The sequence below is a fragment of the Medicago sativa genome, chromosome 5, assembly GCF_051527215.1.
Source record: "Medicago sativa cultivar Bolivia chromosome 5, Bolivia_mono, whole genome shotgun sequence".
Lineage (NCBI taxonomy): Eukaryota > Viridiplantae > Streptophyta > Magnoliopsida > Fabales > Fabaceae > Medicago > Medicago sativa.
Window position 1 is genome coordinate 30,981,429 of NC_140753.1, and position 25,126 is coordinate 31,006,554.

A 25,126-nucleotide genomic window follows, 5' to 3' on the forward strand; every position below is an offset into this window, starting at 1 on the left:
TCCGAATATACTTATGCTAATATGTCACTTCTTGAAAATTTGAGTTTTTGTATGAGAATTCTTTTGAATTTAGTTTATTTATTTCAAAATAGATTATAAACATAAAAGAAAATTACATTTGAGTGAAAGACAAGAGTAACAAGTTGAATAGCTTCCGAAAAAACAATTTAGGCTTGTTACAAGAAATAATTTAGGCTTGTTTATCTTAAAAAAAAAAAAATTAGGCTTGTTTACAAATCTCATGTTAATATATTCTCAAATGGTTGTTATGAACATGTGACTTTGACGGTACTCATGAATGAAGGTAATCGTTTAAAATAACCATGTATATTAGCACTACTAACATGCCAAAATAATCAAATATTGATTGAATTGAGTTGAAAATTCCACCTATTGATGTTTTTTAAATAAAGGGTAAAATTGGAATAAAAAATTAATAACTCATTCCGTTCCGTTGATTTTCCAAACAATGGAATGGGAAATTAACTCGATTCCGTCGTAAAATATCCAAACAGTGGAATAGAATCTTTATTCCGTTTCGTTTCATTCCGCTCCGTTAGTTTTAAGTTATACAAACAGAGCCTTAGGGTTCATTTTGGTAATTACACTTTCAAAAGTATAATTACATGAATTGACAAATTAAACATAAAACAAACCATTTTTCTATCCGGTTCAATTCTCGTCAGAGCCGAGCCGAAACAAGCACAACACTATTAAATTTTTTTTTTTGACATACGCACAACACTATTAAATTGACTATGATACTAAAGATAACAACGATACATGGGAAAACAACTAGCAAGCAGTGAGTGAATATTGTAAAGATGAAACTAACGTGAATGAATATTGTAATTCAATTTTGAATCTAGTTTTCTTCACAATTCACATGTCAAGTAGCACCAAAAGATGCTTAGTACTATTAGAGAAATGCAAATCCATGAAACACCTCAAACAAGCACATGCACAAGTCTTCACAACAGGTCTTGAAAACAATACCTTTGCTTTAAGCAGAGTTTTAGCTTTCTGTTCATCACACAAACATCATGATGAAAGTCTCACCTATGCATGCAGAGTCTTTGAACAAATTCAGAATCCCACAGTTTGTATATACAACACAATAATCAAAGCTTTTCTACTTAATAATAAGTTCAAAAGTGCACTTCAAGTGTTTGTTAAAATGCTTCAAAGTGAATTGAAACCTGATAACTATACTATACCTTATGTATTGAAGGCTTGTGGAACATTTCATGATTGTTCTTTAGGGAAAATGATTCATGGGTATAGTTCAAAATTGGGTCTTGTGTTTGATATCTATGCGGGTAATAGTTTGATGGCAATGTACTGTGTTTTTGGCGATGTGGTAGCTGCACGGTACGTGTTTGATGAAATTCCTAGCTTAAACGTGGTTTCTTGGAGTGTGATGATTTCGGGTTATGCGAAAGTGGGTGATGTTGATTCGGCTAGATTGTTCTTTGACGAAGCGCCTGAGAAGGATAAGGGGATATGGGGTGCAATGATTTCTGGTTATGTGCAAAATAGTTGCTTTAAGGAAAGTCTTTATTTGTTTCGTTTGATGCAGTTGACTGATATAGTACCGGATGAGTCTATATTTGTGAGCATTCTTTCTGCTTGTGCTCATCTAGGTGCTTTGGATATTGGTGTCTGGATTCATCGATATTTGAATCGATCGAGGCTAGTACCATTGAGTGTTCGTTTGAGTACTAGTTTATTAGATATGTATGCGAAATGTGGAAATTTGGAATTAGCAAAAAGATTATTCGATTCAATGAAAGTGAGAGATGTTGTATGTTGGAATGCCATGATTTCTGGTATGGCAATGCATGGAGATGGGAAAGGTGCATTGAAGCTGTTTTACGATATGGAAAAAGTTGGGGTAAAACCTGATGATATAACATTCATTGCAGTTTTTACTGCTTGTAGTTACTCGGGAATGGCATATGAAGGTCTGAAGTTGTTGGATAAAATGTGTAGCGTTTACAACATTGTGCCAAAAAGCGAACATTATGGTTGTTTGGTTGATTTACTAAGCAGAGCAGGGCTTTTTGAAGAAGCTATGGTAATGATAAGAAAAATAACCAATTCATGGAATGGCTCTGAAGAGACATCGGCTTGGAGAGCATTTCTGAGTGCATGCTGTAATCATGGAGAAACTCAACTAGCTGAACTTGCTGCTGAAAAAGTGTTGCAGTTAGATAATCACATTCACAGTGGAGTATATGTTTTGCTTTCTAATTTGTATGCAGCATCTGGGAAACATAGTGATGCTAGAAGGGTAAGGGATATGATGAAAATCAAAGGGGCAAACAAGGCACCAGGTTGTAGCTCAGTAGAGATTGATGGAGTTGTCAGTGAGTTCATTGCCGGTGAGAAAACTCATCCACAAATGGAGGGGATACACTCAGTTTTGAAGAAAATGCATATGCAGTTAGACTATAATCAATAGATATTTAGGGTTTATCACATGTATTCCAAAAGGAGAGATAACAATAGTGCTTTTTATTTTCCTTGAAACTGTTGAAGCTTAAGTACCTGCATAAGGATATCATATCTCAATTGTTAATAAAATGCAAAAATAGGGAAAGAAAGACTAACAACAAGCCAAAAATTACCAAAGGTTAAGGTTACATACAGATGCGTCAAACTTTTAAGCTCGAATTGCATAATTCAAATAGGTAAGAAAATGAACTGCAAGGAAACAACAGGTAAAAAAATGAACTGCATAATTCAAATAGTATAACCAAGCGATTAATGACATTTAATGTAGAATAATAGAAGTAGTAGAAAAAGCATAATAAAACAAAGCTTAATAACAAAATTATTTATTTCCCCTCAATAATCAAAATTAACTATTTAAGGGCAACCCAATGCACTAGAGCTCCCACATATGCAGGGTCCGGGAAGGGGTCCCACCATTTGATGTATTGTACACAACTTTACCCTGTTTTACACAAGAGGTTGTTTCCAGAACTTGAACCGTGACCTTTCAGTCATATGACAACAACTTTACCAGTTGCGCCAAGGTTACCCCTCAATCAAAGTTAACTATTTATTCATACAAAAATTATACTACTATTGGAAGGGGCCGCGCGAACGCAGGCCCCCGCTGCAACAAATTATGATGTAGACTCCACCACTTGGATAGACCTTAGGCTAACACCCCTCCTAAGTGCAATGGAGGTCACTTGCCTAGGCCATGGGCCTTCATGATCACCCATCGACCCCATCCAGGTAAGTATGTAATTCAATGTCATACCGTTTTATTTTATAGTCTCTTTCCCTCGCTGTTTCAGCAATTCTCTCCGATGTGGGACTTCTAGTATGAAACCTATATACTACACGCATAAAGTCTGCACTCTGCACAAACCATGTGCTACGTTATGTATGGAATCAGAGAGGGCCACCATGGAAGAACAAGTGAAATTATTTGCAACAATTTAAACTCCTGAATCGCATAACAGACACCATTAAACATGTTAACCTTCAAATTTCCAACGAAAATCCTATGAGCATGTTGTGAGAACCCAACATCACTATCATAAGGATGGAAAGCTCTCCATATCAACAATTTCACCCCTTCCTACCTGTCATGCATGTGCCTGTTCTCAGCTTTTCACGCCTTGTGGCTTGAAACTTTGATGTTAGAAATAACGATAAGAAGTGAAGAGTCTACGATGCCCTATTGCTCGTGTCAGGAGAAATCATAATTAGACAAGATTTCATTTTCTCAGAGTATGAATAAACCTTAAACACAATTTTATGTTTGGACCTTATTTATACTCGTTTAAGTTTAGTTAGTTATTTAGTGGTTAAATGTTAGTTTAGTTAGTATGAAATTCCTAGCTTAAGTGCAGTTTCTTGGAGTGTGATGATTTCTGGACATACGAAAGTGGATGATGATGATTCGGCTAGATTGTTCTTCGATGAAGCGCCTGAGAAGGATAAAGGAATATGGGGTTCAATGGTTTCTGGTTATGTGCAAAATAGTTGCTTTAAGGAAAGTCTTTATTTGTTTCATTTGATGCAGTTGACTGATATAGTACCTGATGAGTCTATATTTGTGAGTATTCTTTCTGCTTTATACATCATGATTTTTTTGTATTAGTATTATTACTGAATCACACCTTGTCTATTAGTGTATCTAGTTCTGATTTTTCTTATGAGTATTAACAAGAGGGTATATTCGAAAAAAATAACAAATATATTTAGTAACTTGAAATATGATTAAAAATTACAAGAGTTGTCTCCAAATGGTGCTATATTTAAGGACATAGGTGGTATCATACTTCCTCTATTTTTGAAGTTGAAATCGAGAGTACATAACTATATCTATAATACAATGAACTTCCTCCATACGTGAAAAGCTCATAATAAATAATAAACTTAAAGAACTATTGTTTATTGATGGTGACAAGATAGCTTTGGCAAAAAATGAAACACCTATTTTGGCTATTTCACTGACATAATAACATGAACTATTAGACTTTCTGGAAGGAAAAAAAAAAATTAAGATTGAGTTTCATTAAACAAGGAATTCTGAATCAGAAACTTCAAGCACTTTGTGCAAACCAATTGGATTGACACCAGGCCGGAATGCGTTTCCCTCGATGTACCTGCCAAGACCATATGATATGATTATTCAGTTCAACGAACACAAGATAAATGGTTGATTTACTCGATGGTAGGAGACTCACATTTCTTTCAAAAATGGATGCTTGTAAAAGGGTTCAGGAATTCTCCCGGAAAATTGATTGTGATCCAAGTACCTGAAATAAATATTAGAAATGTTTTATATTGAGAATGCTTCACTAAGATGCCAAACACATTTCTTGCAGGTATTAATATATGTTGGTCTATCTGGCAGAAAGCAAAGAAATCATGGCAAATTTCCATCTCCGTTTTTCACATGATTATGAATAAAAAAATTTAGCTCAAATAATCAGGCATTGAAGCTTATAACATCAAATTAAGACCATTATTTGTCAGTGGGAAATTGATAACAGGTAGTTAAGCATGAGTTTCTAGTTCATATATTGCATTAGAGGATTGAATGCCTGAAAGTTTACAAGTTTTGACAAAAAAGAGGAACCAAAAAATTGCATCGAGTTTTCAGAAATAATACAAATTTTAAAATATATCTGTTACCAAGATATTTTTAAGTAAACATACAAGAAATGCATAAACATCAGGAAGCAAATGTAAAATAATTCAAAACAAGTGTATTCTAGCAAAATACCAAATTTACTCCAATGAAAAAATTAATCAAGAGTTCCTATTTGACGAACAATGTTTTTTATATACATATTTCAATGATCAAACCAACTATTTTATATTCTACCCTAAATATATGCTTCATAACTAGTCCAGCGAACTATCAAATACATAATAGTAATGTTGAACTGCAAACTTACAAGTATGTCAATTTAGGAATATGAGCAACGCTAGATGGTATGACTCCTGACATTTTGTTGTAGGACAGATACCTGTCTCCAACAAACAAACAGCATGTTATGGGAGTTTTCCAGCTCGATAGATCTTGACACAGTAAAATTATGTTTAACAGCACCATTGAAACACACATTAAGACGCGGTAAAGGAGAAATACTCACAAGATTTCAAGACTGGATAAGTTAGCAAGTTGTGCAGGTATTCCTCCAGTAAAATAATTATTGTTTAGATATCTGGTTAGCAGAACAAAATATGTTAATGTTGAGAGAAAACTGCAATGTAGATATTTAAGACCAAATGGAAACTTCTCAAGATAAATAATTGACAAACAAGAACTTACAAATTCCGTAGTGATGGAAAGCAACCTTCAATACGAATGAGTTCCCTTATGGTACCAACTAAATGATTGTTACCAGCATCCCTATAAACATGACAGTAAGATAATGAGACATAATTGGTATGAGAATGAGATATAAATATTCTCTGAAGTAGAAGATTGTGCTAATAGGATTTGAAAATTACAAGTGCCGAAGGTTTTGTAGAGTGCCCAATTCTGGTGGTATTCTTCCGGTCAAACGGTTTTCATGAAGATAAAGGTAACGTAGGTCAGGTAGATCTGCTAGCTCCCTGGGGATTTCACCCTTGAAACTGTTGAAGCTTAAGTACCTGCATAAGGATATCATATCTTAATTGTTAATAAAATGCAAAAATCGGGAAGGAAAGACTAACAAGCCAAAAGTTACCAAGAAGGTTAAGGCTACATACAGATGCGTCAAACTTTTAAGCTCCCCAATTTCTGGAGGAATTGCATCCTGCAGTTTGTTCCACCTCAAATTTCTGCAAGGAAACAACAGGTAAAATAATGAACTGCATAATTCAAATAGTAGAGCCAAGCGATTAATGACAGTTAACATAGAAGTAGTGGAAAAAGCATAATCTTCAAAAATCAACAACTGTTATTAGCATAAAAATCTTGCCAATGGCATTGTACAGCATCACAATGATCACATCAAAATTGAGTATCTGAACCATATACAAAGAAATCAGAATCTAAGAGGGAGTAGAAAATCCGTACAGTATTTTAAGACGCTTCAACCGACCAATTTGAGGAGGAATAGGCCCTGTCAATTTGTTATTATGGAGATCCCTGCCAAAAGTGGACAATACTTCAATTACTAAGAGCTTGGAAGAAAGCGGCAAACTTGAAGTCTTTGAATGTAAAAAAAAAAACAAGATCAAAGGTAGACAAGCAGTAAGCAAGCAGTGTGTCGTCATAACATGTGTCCCTGAATGTTCCATTTATTACTTATAATTGGCAATACAATGCAAAAACAAATCACAGTTATTCACCTTCTTGGATACATTATTTAGTCATTTTAGCTAACACATATCTTCTACCCATGCACAAATGCTATATTGATCTCTACGTTAAATATTTCAAATTTGGGTATGCACATGAAAAGTCATAAGAGTAAACAAAGTTGATAGAACACATAGGTATATTCTAGATGCAAGTGGGCCATGGGGGAGGGAATGGAAGTTAGTTAGTTAGTTAGTGACGTGGAGCTAGATTCGTAGAGGATGAGAATATATTGTAAGTAGAGAGTGGGGAAGGGGTATTAGGAAATATTGTTAAAGTTGGTCTATGCGAGGTTTCTCTCTGGTTAGGAGATTATTCCCTGGAGTAGGAGCTTTGGCTTGGCTCTGGTCTATTTTCATTTTTTTCTGCTGCAAGAGCATCCTTGTTGCGTGTCAGGATCGCCGCAACTAACTGAATATAGAAAAAGGGATTGAAATGCACAAAACTGGAAGTACGGTGTATTATTTCTCAAAGTGTAAGATAACTGCAAAAGGATGAATATCCTAATGCCCATAGGGCAAAGCTCCTACAGGGAACATTCTCTGTCCATACCTAACCAAATGGTTTTCCCAAAAGATACCTTTTCCTTATCCTTCAGTCTCTATATAACAAACTCAACTCGCTCTCTCTATCCTCCCGTAACAAACTATCCCTTCTCTAATTATCCTCTTTGGATGACTGCAAGTATAATTTTCATTCAATAAACATAATAGTCATTGCAATATAATTTGTCGGCTCTGTCAAAAGTTGTTAAATTTCAATCATACATTATACCACTAAATTCACAGTCCACCACAAAACTCTTCAAATATACCCTTGTACACTAGGAACCCAACTTTTCACCACCAATAAGGTACTATAACCAAACCAATTAAAACCCTATAATTTAGCAAAACTACATGAGAAACATACACACACAAACCCTTTCCCCAATTGCCATCCAACGCCAGCACAACCATTAGTATCAAGTATGGTTTTGAAAATAAAAATCTTCGTAAATATTACTCTATATGTGTTGTGTTTATGTTGTCCACTACATATAAGAACTACACACAAGGTTATCCCTTTAAAACGGTGACATGTCAGCATGGTTTTTTATGTCTACATGATCTCAAAAGCGGACGTGATTGAGGCTAAATCAGTCGTCTTTTACCGCAATTCTTCATAATATAAAGGATCGCGATGCAACCAGAATTGCGAATTAAAACTTCCGTATCAAGCAACAATGTGTAATCTTCAAGCAATTACAAGGATCAAAAGATAAGCCAACACAAATTAAGTAAGTAACTTACAGGCGTGTAAGATCCAACAAGCTTGTAGCAGCAGTAGGAAAAGGTCCAACAATCGAAACCGCATACACCTCACTACAAATAACAACAAAACCAATCTCAATTACACTAATATCACACCACAAATATAAAACCAATTTTTTTCTTCCATAAAATAAACAAATACTTACAGTTCAGTTACAACACGATAATCACCGACAGTGGAACAAGTAACACCAGACCAAGGAGGAAGATCACCATCACCGCAAGGATCATCACCAACCCAAGCATAAACTACTCTCCAACCAAGTGAAGCTTTGATCTCATTCAAAGCCTTAACTGCAAATCAAAAACCCATCAAATCAAATCAAAAACCCAATTAACGGAATCAGAGAAAGATTGAAAAAGGGTGTTTGTTTGTTTACCGTCACGTTTAAGGGTCTTGCAGTGTGCAAAGTTGAGAATTGAAAGAGCGAGAATGAAGGTGAAGGAAAGTGAAGTAAAGGGTATTCGCCACATTTTGATTTTGTTTTGTGGTTGTTTTGTGGTGTGTGAATGGGAAAGTGTTGTCGTAGATCTGAAAAAAGTGTTGTTGTTGATGATGTTTTGTTTTTGTTTAGATTTGAGTGAAAGAGGAAGAGAGTGGTTTTTTTTGGTGATTTGATTAAAGAAATGGAAGTTGAGGAGAATGAGCTAACGCGGAAGGAATGAACAAGTTGGAAATCTCACTGCTCACACTAGTCGGTCGGCACTGCTATTTTCAGAGTACTCTTTTAATCATTTACTCCCTCGGGTCCTATTTACAAGAGAAAGTTGACTTTTTAGATACATTGAATAATGTATGTATCTAATCAAAAACCTAAACCAAATACATAAATTATTTAATGTATATAAAAAGTAAATTGTTTCTTGTAAATAGGACGGGAGGGAGTATTATTTTAATAATTAATTTTTAAGAAATTATGAGATTAATTAATCATAAGAAAGTCATAAAATTTAGAATTTAAATGCTTTTGCTCACAATCACTCCGAAATGCAAAAATAAAAATAAATATATATATCTTTAACAAATTCTAATTAACGAATGCTTGGGATTAGGAGTTATGTCCCATTCGATCAAGATCGGGACTTACGAACCAATCGGATTTTAACATGTATTTGAGACAACTCATTTGTACTACATTTTTTCATCATAAGTGACTTATATATTCCGTCTATTTCTCCAAAAGTTCTGTTTTTTTTTTGTTGCAAAAGTGTGTTACAAATCATCAATTAAGGATTGCTAAAGAGTTTCTACACTCTTGTGACGTCAAGGAACAAGTATTGATTCTTTTAACTCGTTTACATTGTTGGTTTTTGTCAACAAGCAATAGAAAGGTCTATAGGGAAATCCGGTCATGGTTAATTTGGCCTCGTCAACAAGCAACAAACGTCTATGGGGAAATCTGATCATGGTGGTGAAAGAAGGTTTCCAATGTTAGTCTTGGGTTGTAAAAAGGGTGGTGTGTGTAGAGGAAACAATAAAAAATTGAAACGAAAAGACACGAGGTCAAGGAAATGTGCATGTCTATTTAAGTTGTGTGGTTATTTGTCAATTTAATGAATGGTCATTGAGTATTATTATTAGGGTGCACAACCATTCGATGGAATCAAAGTTAGAAGATCACCTTTTTGTTGGTAGATTAATTGAGAAAGAGAAGGGGGTTGTTATTGACTAGACAAGGAATATGATGGAACTTGAGATATCCTGATGAATTTGAAAGATAAAAGAAGAGACAATTTGATGAATATAAATCAAGTTTATAATGCATGTCAAAGATAGAAAAAGTCCATCAAATTTGAGAGGTCAGAAATGCAATAATTGTTTAAATGTTTGAAGAATTACAAATATGTTTACAAGTTTAGAATTGTTTGTGAGTCTACAACTCTTCATGATATATTTTGGGCTTATCTTGAATCTGTTAAGGTGTTTAACACTTTTTCTATTGTTTTGTTAATGAATTACAAATATAAAACTAATCAGTATAAGATACAATTGTTTGAGATAATTAAGGTCACTTCATCGAAGTTGACATATTCTAATGGTTTTGCTTTTCTGACTTCTGATTTACTTGGATTCTACAAATGTGTATTATTCTTTTTAAGTTTAAAGACAATATCCTAAAGGGGATTGCAACTGAGAGAGATACTGCATTAAACATTGTTGCCACAAAATAAAGAGTTAAATTATCGTAAAAGTGATTATATGCCAATATTTGGCTTTAAGGCACGTTTTAAATATATCAAAGATGGTTTATACCACACAATAATAGTGGAATCACACTAAAAGAGAAGTGATTAACATTACCAAATATAGGGCACATTATTACAACTTGCTATAATAAAGTTGTAGTTAAGTTGACAAAACTTGAAAATGGTATTTCAGAAACTTTCTTCTCGATTAGAGTTCATCCACCACATAACTCAAATTCGCACAATATGTACATTGGATCAATTCTCGATCATTTAGTTCATGTATTTCTCAAGGATGTGTGTCCATTACTTCGCTCATGTGCAAAAGTGGAAACAATACAATAATGATGAAGCCAAGTCATGGGAAGATTCTTTTGTGGAGAGACGGTTTTTGTTTCAAGAACACGTGTATATTTTAAGAGGAAAGAAAGAAACCACCAAAAAAATAAATAAAGGTAATTCGATTATGGTTGATAATGAATATGAAGAAGCAGTTTCATTTGATAGAATGTCACATGCATAAGATATAATATTATAGTACATCAAAGATTTTTTTTGGGTTTATATATATTTTTTTTTTGGTCGACAATGCACCCATATTTTTTTGTGGTCAATTTCCTAACAATATATAAATGAAAAATGCTGCTTGTCCCGATAAAATGATTCCCGAAATTGTCCCGACCGTTTAAAACACAAATGAACTTATTGCAAATATATGTCTTTTAAGTTTTATATGCCGCACAATTCACCGATAATTTATGTGGATAATATTGCACTACATTTTATATAAATGTGTGCTCTAGTGATTCTACATTTCATTTTATTCTTTCTATCATTTTATTTTTTTTCTTCCCGGGTCTTTTCTCTTGTGCTTACATCATTCCGGTAAGTCATGTCTCAAGTGGAAGCTCATGTTATATGCAAAAATTATGTTAGATATTAATGTTGAAATTCATAAAATTTATGTTTGGTTCTGCCAAATGTGTTTCGAAAACGAATCAAGTCCTAACTCCCGATCAGGCAATAAATAGGGATTAGGACAGATCAGATTTTATCTTCAGATCTTAGACGATCAGGAATTAAGATCCGATGAGAGTTTTTTAGGTCATGTTAACTTGTGTCCCAAGGACACATGTTTAACAACACAAAAATAGAAATATTCTATTAATACTTGTGCATTCAATCAATCAAAAGTTAAAAATTAAATTCAATGCACGTATTACAATAAAAAAATTCTACTTTTCCTTTTAAATATTTATGCATGTGAGAATTTCAACGTCTAAAAGACAACTTTCAATGTCATATCATGGCCTTGTACGCTTCACTAAAAACCTTCCACATCACCCCCACCATCACATACTTCTCATCCATGAATTTTGGCCAAATATCGTCATTGTGAATTATTTCTTACAATGATCCACCGTCATTGTTAGATCGATCCTCCATATTTCATGGATAATATTCATATTCGATCACGATATACTTTCTATCTCCAAACTATGGTTCGCATGGTTTTGAACCAAACTATTATTCACAAATCACTCTATACCCATCATGTTGTTGAACCAACTATATCCCTTGCGTGATGTCACATAATTCAACATTCAAATTAGTAGTGCTTGTGCAACCACAACTTGAATAAACAAACTCTATCCCAATGAAGCTTCAAATCAAATCACCATAACAATTACACATTGGGTTGTCAAAGGAATTACCATCCTCATTTAGCTTAAGACAATTAACCGGGGATAGGTGAACAAAGCTAACTATTTCCTTGTGATGACAACTCTCACAACAGACCTTTCCAAAAATATGCCTTCATGGGATAATTTTCAGCTAGAATATACAAAGAGCAATGTCGTGTTAACAATTTTTTAGGTGTCCAAAAAAATGTTATGCCTTCATCTTTTAATTAGTTGTTTCTTTCCCTCTTTCATAACCACATTATTAATAATATAATAGGTATAAATTGTACATTTTTATACGGTTGTTAAAATAGTTTTTCATTTTTAGATGTTCAAATAATGTTGTTTATATAAAAAACAGTTCGTAGTTAACACTTTAACCAAAAACTGATTTGGTTGACAATTTACTAGAGCATGGTGGACTCGTGTAATGCACCAGTACATAATCATGAAGATTAATGGTGAACTTTCATATAAAAATAGCCGAAAATAGACAAATTGTCAAAAGAAAAGTGGAAGTTGTGTTTGTTTTTTACTCCATTCGTCTCAAATTATAAATTGCTTTGGTCATTTTACATATATTGAAAAAATATAATTATTGAAAAAATATAATTAATTTTGTCAGCGAAGGATAAATTATGAGATATTTTATAAAATTATTTTTAAATAATGGTATGAGAATGATTAATTTGAAAAAAAAAAGTGAGAATAATAAATAGATAAGGGTATAAATTAATGTTTCATTGATCCCCTAAAAAAAACTAATGTTAAGTGACTTTTCTTTTTCTTTTTCTTTCAATAATTTGGGACATAGGAAGAACTTATAATTTCAAAAGTAGTTTATAAGTTCATATGAATAGAAAATACATGTTTGGCAACAATCATTTTTTCAGGAGTTTGTATCGTATTTCGACAATTCTACTAGTTAGCTTGTAGCTTTTTTTTACAGGAAGTTTATAGCGTTTCATGATAAATCATTAACTATATTATTTTTTCTCTCAATTTTTTTTTTGTCAAGTAGCCTAGTGTCATACCCCAATTTTTGACCTAAGAATCCTACATTCACACACCGACACGTGTCTTTTGACCTGATTAACTCTTTGACTTTTTCAGTGAAAATTTGGCAGAGAGGTATTTTAAAATACCTCGTGTCTGATTTCGAGTCGGACCCTTTTCTCTCATTATTTTTATTTTTAATTTCCATCTTTTATTTAAGTTTTAATTAACTTTAATTTTGTCTAATCTTAACTTTTCAATTTTTTCCTTTAAATTAGTCCTCATCATTATTTTCATTTTTTTTTTAATTGTTGTAGGCGTAGTTTGTTTATTCACTTTAAGTTTTTATTTTTCTATTTTTATCTCATTGTTAATTTAATAAAAATCCCAAAAAAATATGCATAGTTATCTTATTACTACTATTATTATTATTATTTAAATTTCTTGTTACTAATTTTAATTCATTTTAGGTTTTAATTAATTTTAATCTTTTTCCTTTATGTTAATCCTTTTCCTTTATGTTAATCTTTATCTCTTTTTAGTCTTATATTTTTTTGTCTAAAGTCCAAAAACCTGTCCAAGTTCAAAGCAAGCTGTCACACGCCTATCTGCACATAACAAACACCTGCAATCCTCCTCCCCAAGCCACAGATTTCTCTACTCTTCTTTAACAAACCTTAGTCTCAATCTGACACTATAAATCCAGCCAGCAAAGTCACAAACGAGGGGGGCAAAAATTTTCAACGACAAATTCATTAGCCGCAATCTTCACAACACAACTTCCGAACCAAAATTCACAGAAGGCCAAAAATTCACAAAACAAAACAGCCGGCAGCAATCAACACTCAATTCATTAACTTGCAAAAACCCAACAACAATTTTTACACAACCCATTTCACGTATCAAACAACACACGGCAAGAACCAAATTTCCATAATACAACTCGGTCTCAAGCCCCAACATTCAACGAACCCTGCATCGTATAACAATAGACCCCAGTCACGGTGCACAACCATTCAACAATTCCAACCAGAATCCAATCCGAAACCTACACGATTTGAAACCGTCGCCATCTCGAATCGTCGTCGTCGAACACCGAACCGAGAAGGAGACAGGAAGAAGAAGTGAAGCCGTTTCTACAATCTGAAGAAAGCGGCGGCCGAAGTTCGCACCACCGCAAACAACCAGCCGTCACCACCAGCTTCAAACTCGAACCAGACTCACAAAAAGGTAGTTTCTTTCGTAAAATTTAAAACTTGTAGATCTAGAGGTTTAGGATTTGTGTCTAGGAATTACGGAACAAGAATTAGGAGAGGAGGTAGTAACCAAAATAATAAAAAAAAATTAAAAAAGAAGGATTAAAAGAGAAGGAGGGGATGAACCGAAAAAAAAGAAGAAGAAACTGTAAAAGAAGAATAGTGAACGAGAGGAAGGAAACAAGGGAAGAGAGAGAAAACATGTTGACAAATGATAAAAAAACCAGCCTCACCTCGTTTTATACTAACCGAACCGGTCCGGTTCTCTTGAACCGAACCGGTCTGAACCCGGTTCATTTCCCTTAAGCCCAACTCACTTTTTTTTTATTCCTGCACCCCATGACTACTGACTGCACCCCCCCCTTTCCTGCATTTTTTTTTTTTTTTTACTCACGTTTTCATGCATATTTAGTCCTATCTTTTTTTAATTATTCCTTTCACATTTTAGTTTAGCTAGGTCTCTTATATTATTTTGCATTGTTCTTTATTCTTATGTAATTTTTTTTTTAGTAAGACTTTAGAGTGTATAATTAGGCTTTAATGTAAAATTGTTCATGCATTTTTTTTTTTTAGCTTAGGTTTATTTTCATGCATATTTACATGCTCATTTTTTTATGTCATTTATTTCTATTGCACATAACTTAGAATGTAAAGTAGGTCTTAATGTAATTTATTTATTTTTTATCGCAGACCGTAGAATGTATTAATAGGTTTTATGTAATAGCTTTAGGTGCATGTGTGCGTGTGTGTGTGTATGCCTTTATCTCGCTTTCTAGTTTAGGTTAAAGGTCCTTGTGGTGGTCCAACGCCACCATAGGGTACCTACGCTTTACTTTTTATGCTCCGTTAGTTCTAGTTCAATTATTTTCAAAACAACAAAAACATGCAAATATCCAAAAAATCACAAAAATATTTTCTTAAATAAACCTTGATCCTAAATCAAGTGACGTCTTTTTTTATTTTCTTTTCTTAATCAAATATCAATCAATTTAAACTTATTTTGAGTCTATTTTCTTTCAAATTAAAAAATACAAACAAATTCATTTTGCCACTTGCCTTTTCATTTTAAAACTTTTTTTCAAACTAATAAAAAACACACAACCAATCAAACGTCTGTTTTTACCCCGAACTACGAGGTTTTGATCCCTCACGGGTACGTAGGCAGAGGACATTCGTCCTTCCAAATCAATAAAATGTAGATAATTAGGTCCTCCTTTTTTTTAATCACTTAAAATTCTTTTTTTTCAAAATAAGCAAGTTATAGCACATTATTTAAATAAAACTAAAAGGTTCCCGTAGTACTCTACGGACATAAAGGGTGCTAACACCTTCCCTTTATGTAACCAACCCCCGGACCCCCAATTTAAATTTTTTTCAAAGTCGTGAAATAAAAGTGAGTCAAAAAGCTAATCAAATAGCCTTGATCTCCGAAAAATGACGCGACAGAAATGGCGACTTCACTGGGGACCCCCCTAAGAGGGTTGAGCCTAACTTGGTTTTACCTAAATTTTTGTGCTATTACTTGCTAAAAAATAAAAATAAAAGATGGAAATACGTGTATGTATATTCTCTCCTTTCTCTTTCTTCCTTCTTCTAACGTGAGTGGTGAGATAAGTCCTACACCCGGACTTGAGAGAAATTTAAGATAGGACGGTGGTATAATCATAGTGCCCTGCCAAGAGTGAATTTTGGTTTGTGACACATGTGATAACCCCACTCAACTGAGGGATCTTGGAAGTATACTATGTTGGCATGAGTATTCGTGTTTGGCATGTTATTTTCAAGTGACTGTCGAAAGTTGAGGACCTTTAGTTACCTTTAACCCCTCTTGGCCTTTCAGGACGTGGTGCGGTGGCTAATCATGAGTAATCTTGGTTTAGTTGACACGCGATACCACACTCAGACGAGACTTTCTTACGAACCTTATTGGAACGGAAGTATTTCCGTAACCTGATAGTGTTCAAAAGTGGTTGATAACTCTGGGAACTTGGTAGAACCCGTGATACAGGTACATTTGAAAACCATAGTCCTTACGAATGACGTTTCTACCCTTGACTCCATCATTATGGGCCTAACCTCACCATGTTTTCACCGTTTGTGTTAGCATAATCATGCATACATGCATTCATTCATAAAAAAGAAAAAACTTTTTTCTCATTAAACATTGAAAGACTTAGATATGTTCTTGTAAACATCTGAGGGACACCAAGAAATACATTTTCAAAAGTTTTAACTAAACCTTAGCTTTTGTTAGGGGCTATTGTCCTTGACTTTGCTTTTGCTCTTAACGAAACTGTTTGTAATATCCCAAATTATCAAATGAAGCAATGTTCCTTATGATGTTTACAATTACTTTAACGAGTCCTTCGATAAAAAAAATGTGTGTCTATTTTTGCATAAGCATCATGCATCATTTTGCATTTCATAGTCTCAATTCCAAGTCTCACAAATTTTTCTTTTCCATAAAAGGGTCAACTCGTTTCACAAAGTTGTCCGACTGTTCTCTTCCAAAGTCGACTCGCACCTACAACACTCGTGCAAACAAAAAAGAGAAGTGTGGACAAGAGATCACAACGCTCCAGGCCGAGTCAAAGCAGCCGCAGTTCCTGATGAGTCATAGATAGTATTAATTATTACCTTATTTAGTTTAGTTTTATTTTAGATTTGATTTAGTTTTATTGCATTTTATTTTATATTAGAATATTTTACTTCAAATTATGTTTTATTTTATTTTAGGAATAAATATATGGTGGAAGGTGCCTTGGAGCAAAAGAAAGAGGACTGGAGCAAATACAGCGCAAGAATACGAAGATACGGGACAAAAATAAGTTCCCCCAAACTCAGAAGCTTGGCACGGCCCGTGCCAACATGTGGCACGGCCGTGCCCGTCCCCAGGATACTCTTTTGCTGCTTTTCTTCAAGCCCAAGTTACCCTGTTGCAGCTTTACCGTTTTATCCTTCTAGTTGCTTAGTTTCTAAGTCAGATGTAAAGCTATAAATAGAGTAGCTCTCCACCATAAACAATCATCCTTTACTTTGTTTATTTCAATTGCAATTTTAATAAAAGTCTTTTATTTCTCTTTTACTTTCTTTGCAATTTATTTTACCGTATTTCTCTCTTCTTCCTCCATGTCTACGATGAACATGAGTGAGTAGACTTCTTAGTCTTAGGATTATTGGGGAGTCTAATGACTCAATCCTAAACAAAACATGTCTAAACCCTAATTTCTATGTAACCCTAATTTCTAATCTAGATTCACCGTCTTAACGTGGATTAACAATTATCAAACTGTGGAAGCGAAAGCGGAGGGTTTGATAATCGTTAATCCATCATCCCAAACATCAATTCATAAAGCGAGAGCGGAGCTTTGATGTTGGAACAAGTGAATCTAGACAATAGTTGCAAAACAGTGAAATAGTCTTTGCAACTATTGAGACAAAGAGTAGTTTCAATCCTCTATGCATCTTCTAGTAATCATGTCAGTGAAATAGGCTTGGTTGCTAGAAGTAAACTCTCACCGGACTTTCATCGGAAAGGTGAGGGGCTAAGGGAAACCGGTCTTTAGAAATTAGTGTGTAAATCATGAAATTAGATGTTTAGGTTTTGTCTAGTGAAGGATTAGTTATTAAGATGAACCAATGATCCTAAGGCCTCTTTATTATTATTGTTTTTACCTTCAGCAATCAAACCCTTTCTAATCAACTTTCTCTCCTCTAATCATTCATTAAAAGTTAATTAAATTGACCAACTCCCTAGCGGAACGATACTCTACTTACTACTATTACTTCGATAGGCCGTGCGCTTGCGGTTTGGCTCTATCAAGTTTTTGGCGCCGCTGCCGGGGAGTTAACTAATTTAATTAGCTTTTTCTTAGTGATTAGAATTCTCTCTTCTTCTTTCTCTTTTCTTTTTATTTTTATTTTTACCTTTTTACTTTTCTGTTATCGTTAACTTCTTGGGTTCTCAACCTTGTATGCGAAGAACTAGAAATCAAGCGGTATTCATACCCGAGATCGAAAGGTTCTTACATAGGAGGAGGAGAGCAGCACAAAATAACACCGCCATGGCCAATCGCACTCTCAAAGAGTATGCAACGCCGTCTACGGCTGAGCCACAAGCTGTTATTGTGTACCCAACGGTTGAGGATGACAACTTTGAGATCAAGCCTGCCCTACTTAACTTGGTGCAGCAAAACCAATTCTCGGGATCCCCCACTGAGGATCCCAATCTTCACATCTCTGTTTTCCTACGAATTAGTGGAACCATGAAGGAGAACCAAGAAGCCGTAAGACTTCATCTCTTTCCCTTTTCCTTAAGGGATAGAGCTAGCGCTTGGTTCCATTCCCTCGAAGTCGGTTCCATTACTTCATGGGATCAGATGAGGCAAGCATTCCTTGCCCGTTTCTTTCCGCCATCTAAAACCGCTAAACTTAGAGACCAAATCACACGGTTCAATCAAAAAGATGGGGAATCTCTCTATGAGGCGTGGGAGCGTTTCAAAGAAATGCTAAGACTTTGTCCCCACCATGGCCTAGAGAAGTGGCTTATAGTCCACACTTTTTATAATGGCTTGTCTTATACCACTAAGATGTCTGTTGATGCAGCTGCAGGTGGAGCGCTTATGAACAAAAACTACACGGAGGCGTATGCCCTAATTGAAGACATGGCTCAAAATCATTACAAATGGACCGACGAGAGAGCCATCTCTAGTTCTTCACCCTCCAAAAAGGAGGCAGGTATACACGAAGTCTCTAACTATGATCACCTTGCTTCTAAAATTGATACACTAACTGAAAAACTTGAAAAATTCAATGTTAGTGCTATCAATTCCGCTTCTACTCCTTCTTGTGAAATATGTGGTATAACTGGTCATGCTGGTGTTGATTGCCAACTAGGTAGTGCTACTAACGGTGTTGAGCAAATGAACTATGCTCAATACAACCAAGGGATGAGACAAAATCAAAATTTTTATAAAAATCAAAATCCCTATGGACAACAAGTAGCACCACCCGGTTATGCAAACAACCAAAGATTCACTCAAAAATCCAATTTGGAAATTTTGTTGGAAAACTCTATTGCCAACCAAAACAAACAACTTCAAGAACTCAAAAACCAAACTGGATTTCTGAATGATTCTCTTTCCAAGCTCAATACCAAGGTTGATTCTATTGCTACTCACTCTAAAATGCTTGAAACACAAATCGCCCAAATAGCCCAACAAGTGGCTACATCTTCCCAAACACCGGGAGTCTTTCCTGGTCAAACCGAAGCCAACCCCAAAGCCCAAGTTAATGTCATATCTTTTAGGGGTAGTAAGTTAGGTGAAACTTCTGCTAAGGTTAAAAACATTGGGAAAGAGAATGTCAAGCCCTTAGGTGATAAAGTTGTGATAGAAGAAGCTAAACCACTTGAAGAAAACAAAACTCCATCCCCCTTAAATCCCGAAAAGCTTAATTTAGAGGGTAAGTTTGAAAAATTTGTTAACATACTTAGGAAGATTTGCATTAAACTTCCCTTTGCTGAAGCTTTGTCTAGGATGCCACTATATGCCAAGTTTTTAAAGGAAATTTTTTCAAAGAAAAGGGCTATAGAGCATAATGAGACAATAGCCTTGGCTAAGGAAACTAATGCAATCGTCCAAGAAGCAACCCCTAAGCTTAGAGATCCAGGTAGCTTTGCCATACCATGTGAAATCGGGAATGAATCCATAAACAAAGCCTTATGTGACTTAGGAGCTAGTGTTAGTTTGCTGCCTTTGTCTCTTCTTAAAAGGATAGGGATAGGAGAGTTGAAACCTACCGAGATGGAATTAAAAATAGCTGATCGTTCTACCATGAAACTTGTAGGATTTGTCGAGGACATACCTGTTAAGATAGAGGGGATATACATCCCCACTGATTTTGTAGTCGTTGACATTGAAGAGGACGATGACGTCCCTATAATCCTAGGTAGACCGTTCCTCGCAACTGCAGGAGCTCTCATTGATGTTAAACTTGGTAGGATCGTCTTTCAAGTGAGTGATAAGATGGTAGGATTTGAGTTGGAAAACGTTATGAAGGGTCCCGCTCTTTACTCTTGTTGCATGCTTAATGATCATGTTGTAAAAGAACGTTTTATAGCGTCATCTACACAATATGATATCTTTGATCCATTCTAAGGACTCTCTCTAACCGTCAAGCTAATGACATTAAAAGAGCGCTTCGTGGGAGGCAACCCACGCATTTAATTGCTTTTGTTTTGTTTTTCTTTGTTTTAAGTTGTTTTGTAGGTAATTGTCCAAGTGTGATTCGAAAAAAATCAAGAAATTGAAAAATTCTGAAGCCCCCAGGTCCAGAAAGGTGGCACGGCCCGTGCTAGGTATGGCACGGCCGTGCCAAGTTTTTAAGTAAAAAAAGGCCATTGAAGTCAGAATGTTGGCACGGCCCGTGCCAAGGGTGGCACGGCCGTGCCCGACCTCTACACCACATATACCCACAAATTTTTCTTTCTTCTTCCTCATTCACAAACAACAACCCTCTTTCATCTTTCAAACTTCTTTCTAAACCTCCATAACCTTCAAACCTTCAAACCTTCATATCTCCTCCAAAACTCAACCAAATCACTCAATTCTTCCACCCAATCAATTCTAAACCTCATTCCAAACACAAACCACCAATCAAAAACATCTTTCACCCACTCAACCACATAATTCACCAAACCCTTATCTCCATTAACCCTATCCCCAAAACCACCAAAACTTATCTAATCTACACATCTAAAACCATAAACTTCACTCAAACATCAACCCCATTCCAAAACTAACCCTTTCCACGCAAATTCTCATCAAAACCCTAACCTTCACCAAAACCCCAAAGTCAAACCAAGGTCAAAGTTCTAATGGCTTCGCGAAGGAGCGGCAAGGAACCGGCAACATCTTCCGGAGGACCACCGTCAAAGAAAAGAGCACCGGCAAAGAATCATGGCATCACCTTCAAGGATAACAACCAAAAAGAAAGGTATAAAATCCTTATCTCTAAACCTTTGCATCCTTGTAGGTACCCTCATCCTCCTACTATGAATACTTTAGGGATTAGGGACAATGCTTTTGAATTGCTGAATAGATTAGGATGGGGTGAGCTGCTCAGTCCTATGCGAGGGTATGAAAATTTTACTTATGAGTTTTTAAGTTCTATACAATTCACGAAAGATAAGTTGAATTTAGATGACCCCGATCATAGAGTCTCCTTCCGGCTTTTGAATATTGATTACGAGATGTCCCTTGAAAACTTTTGCAATGAAATGGGCTTCGCAAATGCGGGGTTCATCCATGACTCTTGGAATCAAGCTCTAAAGCCGGAAGACTATAACCCTGCTAGCTTTTGGACACGCATCACCGGTAGAAACCAATATGTTCCACGATCCAACAAGGCTAGTAACATCCACAACCCAGTCCTTAGGTACCTTCAGAGGGTAATGGCTTGTACCATTTGGGGTAGGAAAGAAGTAGGAACATGTAGGACGGATGAAATCTTTATGCTTTGGGCTATGCTTACTAATAATCCCGTGAATACTTGTTTTTACATACTTGACTACCTCGCATCAATAGGAACTAAGCCTAATCTTGTAGCTGACATAGTGGTGGGAGGTGTTATTACGTTCATTGCTAGGAAGTTTGGAGTGAGCGAGGAGGAGGGGATAAATGAAATTCAGGGCAACAATAAGCTTAACATAGAGACATTAATCTCTATGAAATTTATCACACATCATCCACCCATGCAATATGCCCTTAAACTCAATGTGCCTATTCTATTTTTGCTTCCTAACCCATCTCGGACTAACACCGCGGTGGAGGAGAATTTGTTGTATGTTGATAATGAACAGGTACCTGAGCAACATGATGAAGGAGAAGGTGCTAACTTGCACCATGAGGAGGAGCACCATGACCATAATGCCAGAGAACTTAATAATGATGAAAGATGGGCATGGATGCAAACTGAGGTGGAGAGGATAAGCACCGAGCAACAAAGGCAAGGTGTGGAACTTTTGGGGCTACGAAATGATGTCCAAAGGGGCAACCGCCTGTCGGAAGAAAACAATGAAATGCTCCGAAGGATGATGCACCAATTCAACCTCCAAGGTCCTCCTTATGGACCTCAATAAAATGTGAGCTTTCCTCTTCCCTCTCTTCTTTTCTCTTCACTCTTTCTCCCCCTCTTCTACTCCATCTTCTTCTTACTTCTTCTCCTCCTTTTTAATTTCTTTCTCTTTTGAATCATTGAGGACAATGCTTCCCCTAAGTGTGGGGGGGCCTAATAAAGTGTCTAGAGTCGTAGTGTTCCCAAACTCCCTTGAACTTTATTCTTTTGTTTTGTTTTTATAGCAAGAGGCATGACTAAGTAGCTTGTTTTTAATGTAAATATGGCATGAAAATTTTTGTTTTGTCTCTTCTTTAGGTCGCCTCTTGTACATGAAAATAGTTTCTTGTGTTTCTTGTGTTCTTGCTATACCCACATCTTGTTTTATTGTGAAATTCTCCAATGAGAAAAGCACCCGGTTGCAATCCTTGAGTAAATGTATGAATAGGTATTTTAAGGAACACGTTCTATCTTTAGTGTTAACTTAGACCCTTTAAAGTCTTAAGAGTAAAAGTAGTATAAGTTTGTGTGGGAAAATTAATCAAATTGTTCTTAATTGTTATATTCTTATTAATTTGTTAATGTTAAATGGGGCGGGAGAATGGCACCAACATGTGGGGGAAAGGACAATCCCTAACTTCCTAATTGTGGTGGTGACTCCCTAATTTGAACCTAAAGTGAAACAAATTCATCAATGCTAGGGGGAAAGGACAATTACATCCAAAAAGACTTCCTACGCGGAGATGAAACAAATAATAATTTTGCAGCACTGCTTAGGGTGATTTTGAATCTAGGGGGAAAGGACAATTACATCCGAGAAGACTTCCTACGAGGATAGATAGCCCCTAAGCATCTGCAGCCCCTTGTGCTTAAATGTTAATCTAATTTAATTTAACTTAAATTCCCATCACTCTTATATGAAATGAAGAAAGGACTTTTCTCGGTTACTTTAGCACTAGGGATAGAACCTGTTCCTCATAATATCTGTCTTATACAGGAGCAAGAAAAGGGTTGGACTGCACACACACACTCACTTGAGACTTGATGTTGGGTAGAATAGGTTCATGAGAAGTATTTGAAATTGTAATTAGTGTACTTGAGGCAAAGCCTTCCTTTTGAGACACATTGTTCTTAATATTGCCATAATCAATCTTTTGTTGCTACTATGTTTGCTGCCTTTTGCTTGAGGACAAGCAAAGATTCAAGTGTGGGGGAGTTTGATGAGTCATAGATAGTATTAATTATTACCTTATTTAGTTTAGTTTTATTTTAGATTTGATTTAGTTTTATTGCATTTTATTTTATATTAGAATATTTTACTTCAAATTATGTTTTATTTTATTTTAGGAATAAATATATGGTGGAAGGTGTCTTGGAGCAAAAGAAAGAGGACTGGAGCAAATACAGCGCAAGAATACGAAGATACGGGACAAAAATAAGTTCCCCCAAACTCAGAAGCTTGGCACGGCCCGTGCCAACATGTGGCACGGCCGTGCCCGTCCCCAGGATACTCTTTTGCTGCTTTTCTTCAAGCCCAAGTTACCCTGTTGCAGCTTTACCGTTTTATCCTTCTAGTTGCTTAGTTTCTAAGTCAGATGTAAAGCTATAAATAGAGTAGCTCTCCACCATAAACAATCATCCTTTACTTTGTTTATTTCAATTGCAATTTTAATAAAAGTCTTTTATTTCTCTTTTACTTTCTTTGCAATTTATTTTACCGTATTTCTCTCTTCTTCCTCCATGTCTACGATGAACATGAGTGAGTAGACTTCTTAGTCTTAGGATTATTGGGGAGTCTAATGACTCAATCCTAAACAAAACATGTCTAAACCCTAATTTCTATGTAACCCTAATTTCTAATCTAGATTCACCGTCTTAACGTGGATTAACAATTATCAAACTGTGGAAGCGAAAGCGGAGGGTTTGATAATCGTTAATCCATCATCCCAAACATCAATTCATAAAGCGAGAGCGGAGCTTTGATGTTGGAACAAGTGAATCTAGACAATAGTTGCAAAACAGTGAAATAGTCTTTGCAACTATTGAGACAAAGAGTAGTTTCAATCCTCTATGCATCTTCTAGTAATCATGTCAGTGAAATAGGCTTGGTTGCTAGAAGTAAACTCTCACCGGACTTTCATCGGAAAGGTGAGGGGCTAAGGGAAACCGGTCTTTAGAAATTAGTGTGTAAATCATGAAATTAGATGTTTAGGTTTTGTCTAGTGAAGGATTAGTTATTAAGATGAACCAATGATCCTAAGGCCTCTTTATTATTATTGTTTTTACCTTCAGCAATCAAACCCTTTCTAATCAACTTTCTCTCCTCTAATCATTCATTAAAAGTTAATTAAATTGACCAACTCCCTAGCGGAACGATACTCTACTTACTACTATTACTTCGATAGGCCGTGCGCTTGCGGTTTGGCTCTATCAGTTCCAGCAGGGGCCCGAAAGCCAACATCAACAACAGCCTCGACAACAGGCTCCAAAGATGCAGTTTGACCCAATCCCAATGACGTATGCGGAGCTGCTTCCCATCTTGCTCATGAAGAACCTTGTCAAAACTAGAAAGCCTCCTCGAGTGCCTAACGAGTTACTGGTTGGGTATCAACCTGACCTCTCATGTGCCTTACATCAAGGGGCACCCGGCCATGACATCGAGCACTGTTTATCTTTAAAGAGTGAAGTCCAGAAGCTGATTGAAGCCAATATCTTGCTTCTTGAAGATCAAATTCGGACGTACAAGTT

At 35.7% G+C, this 25,126-nt stretch overlaps 1 protein-coding gene, 1 long non-coding RNA gene, 2 other non-coding genes and 1 pseudogene across 5 annotated transcripts; 2 read left to right on the forward strand and 3 right to left on the reverse strand.

Annotated features, from left to right (window-relative positions):
• The first annotated feature begins 710 nt into the window (after positions 1–710).
• On the forward strand, positions 711–2,606 carry LOC146921734 (pentatricopeptide repeat-containing protein At5g66520 pseudogene; annotated as a pseudogene). The gene has a single exon (XR_015012225.1). The product of XR_015012225.1 is annotated as a pentatricopeptide repeat-containing protein At5g66520 pseudogene (transcript).
• Positions 2,607–3,096: 490 nt separating this feature from the next.
• LOC146921735 (U1 spliceosomal RNA) lies at positions 3,097–3,257 on the reverse strand. The gene has a single exon (XR_015012960.1). It is a non-coding gene; the product is annotated as a U1 spliceosomal RNA (small nuclear RNA).
• Positions 3,258–4,200: 943 nt separating this feature from the next.
• LOC146921736 (Leucine-rich repeat (LRR) family protein) lies at positions 4,201–8,836 on the reverse strand. The gene is made up of 11 exons (XM_085715035.1): positions 8,520–8,836; positions 8,286–8,433; positions 8,119–8,190; positions 6,542–6,613; positions 6,232–6,303; positions 5,989–6,132; positions 5,807–5,887; positions 5,628–5,699; positions 5,430–5,501; positions 4,713–4,784; positions 4,201–4,631 (listed from the first exon to the last, which is right to left on the reverse strand). The coding sequence occupies exons 1-11, from the start codon at positions 8,611–8,613 to the stop codon at positions 4,541–4,543; spliced, it is 990 nt and encodes a 329-aa protein (XP_085571161.1). The 5' UTR covers positions 8,614–8,836; the 3' UTR covers positions 4,201–4,540.
• Positions 8,837–13,051: 4,215 nt separating this feature from the next.
• LOC146921737 (uncharacterized) lies at positions 13,052–17,348 on the forward strand. The gene is made up of 2 exons (XR_015012226.1): positions 13,052–14,237; positions 16,733–17,348. It is a non-coding gene; the product is annotated as an uncharacterized LOC146921737 (long non-coding RNA).
• Positions 17,349–18,690: 1,342 nt separating this feature from the next.
• On the reverse strand, positions 18,691–18,797 carry LOC146921738 (small nucleolar RNA R71). Its single transcript, XR_015012931.1, has one exon. It is a non-coding gene; the product is annotated as a small nucleolar RNA R71 (small nucleolar RNA).
• Between the last annotated feature and the right edge of the window lie 6,329 nt (positions 18,798–25,126).